Source organism: Coregonus clupeaformis, chromosome 1 (assembly GCF_020615455.1).
Source record: "Coregonus clupeaformis isolate EN_2021a chromosome 1, ASM2061545v1, whole genome shotgun sequence".
Classification (NCBI taxonomy): Eukaryota; Metazoa; Chordata; class Actinopteri; order Salmoniformes; family Salmonidae; genus Coregonus; species Coregonus clupeaformis.
The window spans coordinates 22,163,134-22,175,329 of record NC_059192.1 but is presented as its reverse complement, the minus strand read 5'-3'; the positions used below and the strand labels follow the sequence as shown (position 1 = coordinate 22,175,329).

The following is a 12,196-nucleotide window of genomic DNA, read 5'->3' as shown; positions in this document are numbered from 1 at the left end:
CCAAACTGAGCTAATGAAGGCTTCATCCAAATCCCAGATGGAGGCTGTTCTTCTATCAATCGTAGATTGCATTATCAATTATTCAGCTCTATGAATCGACTTCATTTTCATTTTTTCATTTTTTAATTACTGTCATTCATATCATTTATATTGTTATTAATAAAACAGCTATACACACCTACAAAAATCACATTTTAACCCCTAAACCAACATGATACAGGATGCATGTGAGCTGCCATAGCTGTGTCATGGCCACTCCTCAGTCTCAGCATGGTGTTATGAGCTCAGCAGTTGATCCAGCAAGAAACGCTTGATTTATGTGATAATGACTAGAAAGAGTTAATGTAGTTGCCCATTAAAATCCACTTCAGTTATGCTGCAAGTCAATCAGAGGCTGGCTTTAGAGTGAATCAAAATGAAGGCAAATGGTAGGTGGGAGGACTAACATTTTATATCTATACTGCCATAATGCAACAAAGATGTTACGAACACAATACATTATTTAAAGAGGCTGTTGGTGCTGCAGGATGATGAGAAATCACACCAAAATGTACGGTGTTTGATGTTCCAATTTATTTCATTATTTTTCTTCCATCTGTAAAAAATAAATAATAATAAATAACATTAACCATCTGCATGAAGCATTGCTAATGCAATGGTGTAGCCAGAGGAAGCGAGATCATATGGGGTGAGGGCAATACTACCACAGACAGGAAGATTTACATTGAGTCATATGAAAATCTGGAGGTAGGCTTGCCTGGTGTGCAGTGTGCTGCCAAGACTCAGTGTGTCAGCTCAATCTGAAACCCCCCTGCGTAGGTGTCAACATTAGCCTGGGTTAAATGACTCATCGTTACCTGGAGGGCCTTGCCATACACAGCTGCCTACTGGAGAGGACTTTTTCCTGTTAACTTTTAGGTGAGCCAAAATGGGTGTGTCCCGGACCGGTCCGAGCTGGGCCAGGTGGGTTAGCAGAGCAGGTGAATTGATGAGGAAGATTACAGGAGGAAGATTTGGATAGGAACCATACTGTTTCTTCTCAGCATAGTCCTTGGATCCCTGGCACTAGCCTCTTCCCCTGTGTCTTTTGCTGTGAGAGATACTGCATTTTGTTGGAGTGGAGATACAATGGAGCCAAGACCTGACCTCCTTGTGAACCCTGGTGATGAGGTGAACCAGAAGGCAGAGGGAGCCCCCCCCCCCCCAGGCCTGGGGGCCGGAGTGGGAGGGAGGAATGCTGCTTTGGGAGACATAGCGAGTGTGACTGCGATCCCTTCCGACGCTGTCCTTGATTAGGAAAAAGGGTCCACTGAGTGCACCCTCACCCCACCCAGAGCTCCATCTGCACACAGCCCAGGCTAAATAGAGACATTTCTCCTCATAACAGGAGAGCCTCCTCCTTCCCTGTGTGTGCAAACCTCCACAAAGCCACCGTCAGGGGGGAGGAGGAGAGAGACAGAGAGGCTCTGAGGTTAAAGACCAAATGTCCTCCCTGCCCCCTACTCCAACCACTGATCTGATTATGATTTCACTCATCGATACGCAGAGCATATAGAATCAATCTCGTAATGCACGCATCTGAGCAAAAGCATACATAACATTAGTAGAGGTCCATGTTTTTTTTATGTAAATTGTTTTTATGTTATGTATCTGTACTGTGATGGCAAGGAGAGGTCAAATAGAAAGGACACAAATCTTTGCCTCTGTGTGAAGATTCCTCCTCCCAGTGGCTCTGAGAGGGAGCAGATCGCTTGCCTTAGTGTGCCTCTCTGCAGGGTAATAATATTATGTCAGTCCTGCCAGGCTCTGGTGCTTTCACATTCCCCATGCCAGTGTTCAGGCTGGGGACAGAGGGAGAAATATTACGATGTGACATCGGGTTCCCCCTGGGTAGCCATAAGGAGTGACTGCAGTGCCCTAAATTCCCTCTCATAGATTAACAACCACTACTCAAATACTTAACTGCAGATATAAGAATCCTCAAATCACAGGGGATGGCTTTCAGCCGCCTCACTGACACTTGGGGAAAAACTACAGTGGGGATATAGATTGCAACAATAGAGGAGCACAGCCAACAGGAGAGTTTGTCTGTTTGTGATAAAACACTGGTGATAGTAGCAAGTCAATGAGGGAGCCTTGATTGAAAATGTACAAGTCTAGGTCAGCATAGAGTGGGAATAAAAACTAAAATAGGGATTGAGATGGATTCATTACATACTGGCAGTTGCCTCATTTACATCAAGAAGTTCTCTGGAGGCAAAGTGCAATTATTTTGTTCTAATATTGTGGGTAGCTGAGAAGTAGTTGTAAAACAATCTAAACAAACAAAACCTGGGATTAATGTAGAATTGTATCTAAAAAATAAAAATAAAGCACTATTTGGATAAGATAATAATTCATTGCCCTACTAATTGTATCTTTTTATATAGGCTTTTAAATTAGTTGAGTGTTTTTATATATAAGATATAGCTTACAATTACAGCTTTAAAATGCAATACAATGCTTTTCTCTGAAAATATAAAAGAATATAAAAAAATTTAAGCATACAAATCTAAATTAATATTTATCAGCCAGCCAATATGAGAGGGAAAGTTCTAGAACGTTAATGTGTCCTTGATCATGTAATTTGTCTAATGAAAATCTCAGTGATTCCTAAATATGTGGGGAAATATTGATCATTATTAACCCTTATAATGTAGCAATACATTTAATTTGATGAGAAACAAGAATAAAACTGGTGGAAGATACTGTACATAGCTCTGCAATAAATAAATAGCAAATAAACAAGAGTAGATCTCTAACACATTTCGATGGATGTTTTTTTTCGCCAACAAGGAGATTTAGACCTGAAATTTAGACCTATTGATTAAAATCAATAGTATAATTGAAAACAAGATTAATGGGCTGCTATCTGAATCACGAATCTAACATGTCAGTTTGTAAGTAGATTGTTGTAGTAGGCAAATACTGTATAAATTCAGAATTAGACAATTATATTTATAGCATTTGCTGAAGGAAAATGTAATTTCAATTAAAGAAAATTAAATCAAGACACGTGTCCGCTGTCAGAAATATGTAAATGATGGCCTACACAATCATTCTTACCACATTGCTGAAACGGAATGCGATGGGTTCGTAAAGTTGACATTCCACATTTTAAGAAGTAGGCTATATGGTATTTGAGCATGTTCTAATATCAAATCAGTTTTCAACAGAACGAAATAAAACGTGATTCAAATACTATGCTGCCTTGCGGTTGATTATTTGAACATTATAATAGGCTCGAGAAAATGTGTTTGGATTACAGAATATTAATATTTCTTACACATAATATGGGCTTCACTGAATAAACAATAAAGGCGTTTGATTTTTTATCAATGTATCATTAATGGTAACATAACTGATAATTTATGAGAACAATAAACATACAACAAAACAATAAACATAATTTAAAATATTAGTGTATAGCCAAAAAGCTAATAAAAAAAGCTACTGTTTGTATAGAATAAGCCTGGCTCTTTGATTAGATTTAGCCTATTATTTTAGCATTGTGGTGTGCTTGCTGATGAGTGTTTTTTAGACCAAAAAACATGATTTTTAAAATAAATGTAACCTATGTATCAACATCATGGAAATAGAATGTTGACCGTTAAATCTATCTACATAGGCCTTTGTTGTACTGAATTTAAATGAAGTGTTTCACATACACATTTAAGTAATCTAGTAGACGCTCTTATCCTCAGCAATTAGGGTTAAGTTCCTTGCACATTGGCAGATTTTTCACCTAGTCTGCTCGGGGATTCGAACTAGCGACCCTTCGATTACGGGCCCAACGCTCTTAACCACTAGGATACCTGCCACTCACTTTCCATGAACTGTTTGTTCAGAGGAGACATGATAGGTCTACCGCTAACGCAATAGATCAAAGCTGAATATATCACAATTTTTTGTTTTTAGAAGAAGACAGACAGACAGACGGATCTGCATTAGGACAAACTCCCAAACTCAGGATGAATCCTCGCATGACTATTATCAGTAGAACAATCTAATATTAACCACTGTGTTGTTCCAGGATCGGGTGTGTTCTTTTCCACATGCACAGAGTAATCACGTACCATTTCCCTGAGATAAGGCTAAGTTACAATACAGGCTACAATAAATAATTGGATATCATTTCCATTGTAGATAAACACTCTGCACACAGGCACATGGTTCCACACAGAGGCAACGCTGGCACACACAGTGTGATTGGCTCTCCAGAGGTATCCCTAGTGATCCAGAGGTATCCCTGGTGAACAAGAGAGATGCTTATTCCTCAGCATCCTCAAATAACTCCACAAGGGCATGTTAATGACCTCAAAGCGCAACATTACAGACACAATTAAACAAAGGAATCCCAGAGGCCTTGGGAGCTGTCGTGTCACTGTCTGTACAGGCCAACACGTCTCTCCAATCTCCATTTATTTCCCTATGAAATCAGCGGGGCCACCTTGGCTTGGCATCGAAACTTCATTCATCTCCAGAAATAGATTCCAGCGGAGAGCGAAATCAAATTCTCATTTGCAAGGCAGGAGGGCGAGGCAAGGGAGTGAATGAAAGGGAGTGAATGCATGAGGTACCTGGGAAGGCTAACCTCTGGGTGAACCCAGCGCATCTGATAGTTTTGCTATTTGTCTGTGACATTGACAGCTAAGGGGGAGAATAGAACCCACCCAGCCTGGGCTTCCCACTCTGCATGCTGTCTATGTAGACTGTTACCAGCCCATTCTCTTATGGAATACGCCAGGAAGTGCCAATTCTGCAGGTACTAGATTACGTTTCGACCGGGCAATGTGAGCGCCTATTACGTCTAGGAGGCTTGCGGCTTGCTAGTGCGTTGTGGATAGGTATGGTGGATGGACGTTTAAACCGCAGACTCCAGCTCCGAAGGTCGCGTTTTCAATCCCAGTGCCGCCTTTCCCAAACCTTAATCCTTAATTTAACCACTCAGAACGAAAGCCTAACCCTAACCCTATATTTTTTTCTACAAACATAGAAACGCGTCATTTTCACATTTGTTGATGTTGGGTGGTGCAAGAGATTATGAATATGAAGTAGAACATTTAAAAAATAATACGTTTAACCCTATCCCTAACGTTAACCATTCGGAATGAATGCCTAAATTAAAATTTGAGTTTCACTTTTGCGGAGTTTGACTGACATAAAATTCGGCACCACATGGCTAAGTAAAACGTCAAAACATGGCTTAATTTTGTAACAGCTAATATACCGCACCACATGACGTAATTAAAACGCCAAACCATGGCGTAATTCTGTTGCTGCAGTTATGCCGCGGGTTGGCGGTTTGTTTCGAGAATGGGTGGACTGTTACACATCGACATTTTTACTGCCTTGTTTTCTCTGTGTGTTTTACAAAAGACTTACACCAGAGGGGAGAGGTACTCTAATTAAGAAAAACAATTAAACAGGGGAAATTAAGGACAAAACTCAAACAAAACAGCTTTTTAAAGGAGGAGACAGAAAACAACATGGCAAAGCTTGGAGTGGGGGCGAGGAGACGTGAGTGATGGATGCCCCTCAGTTAAAGACGGTCAAAATCCCCCCTTCAAGCAGTCCTCTCCTCTTGCCAGGCAGCATGAGTGAGGGAGAGAGAGAGCGCGAGAGAGTTGGAGATTAATAGTCTAAACAGGGAGAGGGGCAGAGGGAGAGTCAAGAGGGAGAAAAGATGAGGAGAAAGAAAAGAGTAGCATCTGTAGCAGCACAGTAGCCCCAGGGGAACAGCGTGAACCTTTGAACCCCGATGGCTGGGCCAGCATGATGGCGAGCCTGTTCCAGTCTTGTAATGTGTTTCTCAATGACCGCAGCAGAAGAGGAGAGCGAAGGAGAAAGGAAAAAAGAACATGCTCATTAACATGTTCTGTGAGTCCTGCAAACGAGTAGCATGTCATTAAGTCCATGCACCAATGAACACTGGAAAATGAATCTCCCAGCAGCTCTGTTTTCGGAAGGGTGGGTATTTCCAAGTCAAAGAAACTTAGATCTATGGAGTTTCCATGGGCAGTCAGGTCAATATTCTAGACAAGGTTACTCTAGACCAGGGATGGGCAACTTTGATGGAGGTGGGGGCCACCAAAAATCTGAACTCATCATGAGGGGCGGCAGCTGACCACATCCATAACCACACATGCAGTCAGAGCCGGTCCTAGCCAAGTTTAGATAGCTGGCCTCTAGACTAATTTACCAATCTAAAAAATGTTGGCTGTCAGTGACTGACATAACAAGAGAAACACTGCTTATGCCCAACCAAATTTCGAAATTGCACCTTGGGTTTTCTACTATTCTAACTCTCAACAGTAAGTTGAGACCCCGACTGAGTTCCCGTGGGCCGCCAGTTGCCCATCCCTGCTCTAGGTTCGGAAGTTTGACAGGTCACAGGTTGACCAGCTAAGAAGCCAGGGGTCAGAAGTTCACTTAGTGGATAGATAGCATGGCCACTTACTGTACAGAGAGTTCCACGTCTGTTTCTCACAGAAGTGCTAAGTACTGTAGGTAATTCAGCGAAGTACCAGCTAAAATAAAGATAATCTGTATCTGAGGTATAACAGCTTCTTCCACTAAAACCACTTACTATACAGAGGCCATTCAAGGTCTTACTACAACTCCACATATCTTTATGTATTTTGTTCTGTGTTACAGCTTTGACTGGGTCAGGTGTATCTTTAGATATACTACCCTCTAACCTTTTTTTTTAATGCAATTTTGTAGCATAGTTATAATATAATTGAAAGCACACCTTTTGAACTCTTTCCGCGCTAAATTATACCAATCAAAACGCAGACAATTTTATGCCAGCACACTCTTTGGAAATTAACATTCTAGATTTACAGTCTAATGACCAATTTAAGAAAAATGAGATACAACTGAACTAAAATGACTATTTCAAATCCAAAGTGGTTATCTTGGCCTTTTTCCTATTGGCCGTAATTGGTGCAGGAAATAGTGTTGGCACTGGCAGAGCTGGAGCCTGCTGCCCATTGTCCTTGATATCAGTCACAGTCAGCAGACACAAGGGCCCAATGCCTCCTGCATTCTCTGATACCACACAGTACCTCTGCCTACCCCTGCTTCTAACAAACAGACCTTTCTCACCACTCAGACATGTTTGTCTATAGATCATATCAATCAAATGGATCAATAAACAGACACTAATTATCTGGTGGGATATCAGTTTGAGAGATGGAGTTTGTTTCCGCTTGAACAGGTCATGTATGCCTTCAATAACAAATATGTGCACTGTGAATCGTGACGTTAGATTTTTTATTACTAAATTAATAATAGAGACCTTTTCTCCACACCTGAACAAATATGGGCGATAACAATGTATGAAAACAATCCTTATGACCACAAAAACGTTGATATATCAAAAAACCAATCTCCTCTGACTGCTCCTGATACAATGCTCCTGCAATACTGTCATCGCCTCGGCTACCACCCAATGGCCACAAAACAAACACACCATCCCTATACTTCTTTTAAGACAGATCGTAAACTTGACCCTGCAAAACAGCATGCCAAGTCTCATAGCACTTCGACCCCCATCTCCTGCTTCCCTCCCTCCACTTCGCAAGTCCTCCTCACACTGGGGGAGTGCTGGGTGGTGATGGGGGCTGTTGTCAACCAGACTGGGGGTGAGGCTGCAGGCACGGTCAGGTCAACCGTGCAGTCGATGGGTGAAACGCAGTTCACATTACCATGCAGACACAGAGGAAAACAATGGAGGATCCATCTGTTCCTGTCAGCCATTACAAATCTGGTGTCAGCCAGTCCACTGGACCCAGTTTTTCAAAAGTTATCTATCCGGATTTCGGCTATTGGATTGGATTAAATGTATAGAAATAGAATGACTAGAACGGGAGTCCCCATTCAAGTCAATGACTTGTCCGTTCTATTCATTGTATTTCTATGCATTTAATCCTATCCGATTGGTGAAATCCAGATAGAGAACTTTTGAAAAACTGGGCCCTGGAGACAACAGGCCAGGCCATTTAGTGAAACAACAGTAGGTATTATGTTTCGCGCCTACATCGAATACACTTATTCAACACTCAGGTTAGGGAGCAGAGAAGTTGAGGCAGTCAACTCCATGTCAAATACCAACTTTCATGGGTCTCCTCTACATAGGTGAACAGGAACTGAACCCATATCATCAACATTTTCCTATTCTTGCTTTTGATATTCTTTCAATCATTGTACATTTGTTCTATTGTTTTAGGATAAAGGTTCTCTTTTGTTGTTTGTTGTCATAAGGCTAAATAGAAAAAGGTGGGATTGTTACTGAGTCAAAAGCAAAAGTTGACCTCATATAGGCCTTTGTGGTTTGGGTGACTAGAAGGGCAGTACTACTAAAATCAGTCACGCATATCCAGCTTCTGTAATTAAACCATGAATACATTTTCTTCCATTAGCTCATCATTTCATTATTTTCACACACACCCTCTTCCTTTAAAATGGACTGCCCTGCAAAGTGGGTAAAGCCATATCTGTCATTTACTCTGGCTAGTGAACAGACAGTGAACTGTGAACTCCAGCTGCCCTTTGGTGCAGACACAGTTCGTTCAGGAAGCAATGGGGTACAACCAATGAGGAAAAAGCACAGTCACACAGACCTTTGAAAATAGATATTGCAACATGCTAAATTCACAAAGTGGAGAAGTTATATGTAGGAATGCCCATCATCATCATCATATGACACCCACTGAGAGCATGGGACACCCAAGGCTCTAGGTGAGTCATTGTGCCACTTCTGAATAACCAGTCAAGTACTACCATGTCTCATAGAACCAGAGAGAGAGAGAAAGAGAGAACGGAAGACAGAGAGCCAGACCGATAAAGGGAGAGAGATGGAACACACATGGCCCCTCAGGTACAGTGTTGTATTTCAAACTGAGTTGGGAGAGGAGACCAGGGTTAGGGTTAATCAATCATCTCATTAGCCTCGAGCTACAGAGCACACTCTGTGTGGGCTGATCTAAGAGAAACTGACTAGCGCCTCAGCCTCCCCCGGTACACACGGATGGATTCACTGAGGGCTCCAGACTACTCTCACCACTAGAGAGAGCTCTAGGTCACCTATCAGGTCTATGTGAACAACACCCCCCCCTCCATCCTCACCCTTAGTATTCCCACCAACACTCCATTCATGCAGCAGAGCCAACCACTAGAGGGCTTGACACCCCTTCTATGTGCTGATATCTTTCAGGTTAAGTGCACAGCAGGAGTCCCTATGTTCCCCTTACAAACCCCAAATATAATGTGGCAAACACCCTCAGTCATGCTTAACACATAAGCACATTGCATTGAGACACACACACATACACACACACACTCACACACATACACAGCGCACACACACAGCGCAGCGCACACACACAGAACCAAGCCTTTACTCACAGTCAGGAGAGCCCTCGTCCTGGTAGTCAGAGGCCACTGACAGGTCGTCTGAGGGGGCCGAGCGGCCCAGACTGGAGCTCTGGTTGTCATCTGAACTGTCCTCCTGTCTGGACTCAGCTAGGTGGGCAAGAACACTACATCAGGGTCGGGAGGCCAGGGGGAGGACTTTCAACAGCACACAGGAAATGCCCTGATATGGCCAAACGTGTTAGATGCATGAATTTATGTCAATGGCACACAAAATAGTTACATCCCAAGTAAGGATTCAACCATTTTATGGTGTAAAATATGCAGTCACTTACATCTGAAGGGAAACTCCTGAGGATTTCTGCAAAATAAAAGTGGGGATGAGTTATATTTAGACTGCAAATGAATTATAACACAAATAGGTTACAAGGTTCTTTGGGTGCTTACAGTTCTGTCAATGACACCAAACACACTACTTTGGTTTCCTGCCTCTCAGACCACAAGAAACAACCTCTCGCAAATAAGTACCACCTTTACCATGCACAGAGTAAAAAGGAGTAAAAGGCTTCCGGTGCAGACATCTCAGATGCAGATACTTTTCTTTCCATTTCTTCTCATGTGCTTCCTTTCACGCATATTTTCCTTTCAATAACAAGTTTCTAAAATCAAATTGTCAATGCTTTTTTCTATCATCAAAAAAGCTTCAGGAAATGTGAACATCTAATGTAAAATTTAAGTGACACAAGTTGTTTCCTTATAATGTGTGTGTATAGGGAGGTAAAGCGGGCCAACTGGGAGGAACAGCCTGGTAGGTACCTGGAATGGACCACCCTGAAGTTATTAAGTAAGACGTCCCGTGTTTCACTGGCCTGTTTACTGAGGTTCTCATCCTGTAGGATATCTGATACAAACAGCTCACAGTCTGAAAGACAGGCAAGTCACACATTTAATAAGTGGAAGAAAGAGGATATACCTGTACATCTCAATCCTAAGAAGACATCATGTAAAATATTATGATATACTAAGTGGCCATTTAGGATATTTTGTCATTCATTACCTAGAGCATTAACTCTTCCAAAAATGTACACAGTTTTAAGTGCCTCAAAGCTATACAATGATATTTTCCCTTACAATTTCCACTTTGACATGTAATCACAAACTGTATTCCAAGTCACAAGCATATCAGAAACAATGTTATCTTATATGCTGGCACAGGAAAAACAAGTTGAACTACAGCGCTTGTTTAGATTTCTTTATTTCCTATAATTGTAATATTACCAGTGGTGAAAGTACTTAAGTAAAAAATACTTTAAAGTACTACAGTAGTTTATTGGGTATCTGTACTTTAATGGTTTGCTTAATATAAGGAATTTGATGTATTGCATTTACTTTTACATAAGTATGACAATTGAGTACTTTTTCCACTACTGTACTTAAGTACATTTAAAACCATGTACTTTTTGACTTTTTCTCAAGTAGTACTTTACTGGGTGACTTACTTTTACTTGAGTCATTTTCTATTAAGGTATCTTTACTTTACTCAAGTATGACAATTTAGTACTTTTTCCACCACTTAATATTACATTAAGGCGTTAACATATGCAAATATTTATCAGAGGGCCAAGTCAGGTTGCTCAGTAGTACATGCAAATATGGCAGATGCCAGTGTTCATGTTTGGGAACATTGACAGTTACTCTACAGTGTGAATCAGATGGCAATCTATGAGGGATATCCATAAGGAACTAACATAGTAAAACAAAACACAATCTGTAATATTCTCGTCATAAAGACCATAGAATATTAAATACAGTAAGGCACATGCATAGTAATTCACAGAGCCACTGTAGATAAAAGCATAGTACCAAATCCAGATGGTTTGATTACTTTGAATATAAATCACTGAATTCTGCAGTACATCATAATAATGTTAACAGGCATGTGCAGCACCTTAGTGGCAATAAAAGTTTTTAAAAACTATCAGTAGGCCTACATATAGCAGTAATGTTATAAAATATGTCCTCTTACAATGATTCTAGTTATAAGAATGACAAAGATATAAAAAATCGCACAGTATATGATTTTGTATTACATCTTTATGATAATATTATTACATTAAATCATACTGCTTAAAATAAACAGAAATATATATAACATTACCATTTAAAAGCCTCCTAACGACTTCAGAGACTGTCCCCATCCTTCCCTCAAAGTTCCAATTTTCAGACAAATGTTGATAAGGTCAATCAAAGCTATACTTTTGTGAAAAGTTATGGAATCTGTGTAGACCTGACCCCTGTCATATTGCAACAGTTCACTGCTTGAAATGAAAGCCTGTGGATACTCACACTATACTAATACACTCATACAGCACCTGTACACTTTTGTTACCAAAACTATTTCCGTGCTTGCATCTAATGCAAAATCAGAATTGCAAAAATGGGGCGGAGCATGATGTGACTAAAAGCTTCCTTTGAATGATGTTCTTCAGTTGTTAGGTCTATATCACCTCGTCACATCAGCTTGTTCCAAGTCCCTGTATGCATCCAACTTCAAGTATGACTAAAGCCTTTATTCACACTGCAGGCCTTAATGCTCAATTCAGGTTTGTTTTTCACATCCGTTTTGGAATACTTACTGTCCAAAGTACTGAAAGTTAGAAGTTACCAAATCGGATTTGTGTTCAGACACCAGTCACTTGCTAAAATGGATACGTCATGGCGTATGGTTACGCTAGTTGTCATAATAACGATGGGTGTTGCGCAGTAGTGGAGACTGATT

General features: G+C 40.9%; 1 protein-coding gene across 1 annotated transcript in view; it reads right to left on the bottom strand.

Moving 5' to 3' along the window:
* Positions 1 to 11,802, bottom strand: part of LOC121545923 (src kinase-associated phosphoprotein 1-like) — a 31,639-nt gene extending 19,837 nt beyond the window's left edge. Inside the window, exons 1-4 of the mRNA XM_041856888.2 lie at positions 11,576 to 11,802; positions 10,234 to 10,339; positions 9,753 to 9,778; positions 9,451 to 9,567 (exon numbers count right to left, since the gene is read on the bottom strand). Coding sequence (XP_041712822.2) covers positions 9,451 to 9,567; positions 9,753 to 9,778; positions 10,234 to 10,339; positions 11,576 to 11,615 — 289 coding nt within the window. The 5' untranslated portion in view covers positions 11,616 to 11,802. The remainder of the gene's footprint in view (positions 1 to 9,450; positions 9,568 to 9,752; positions 9,779 to 10,233; positions 10,340 to 11,575) is intronic.
* Between the last annotated feature and the right edge of the window lie 394 nt (positions 11,803 to 12,196).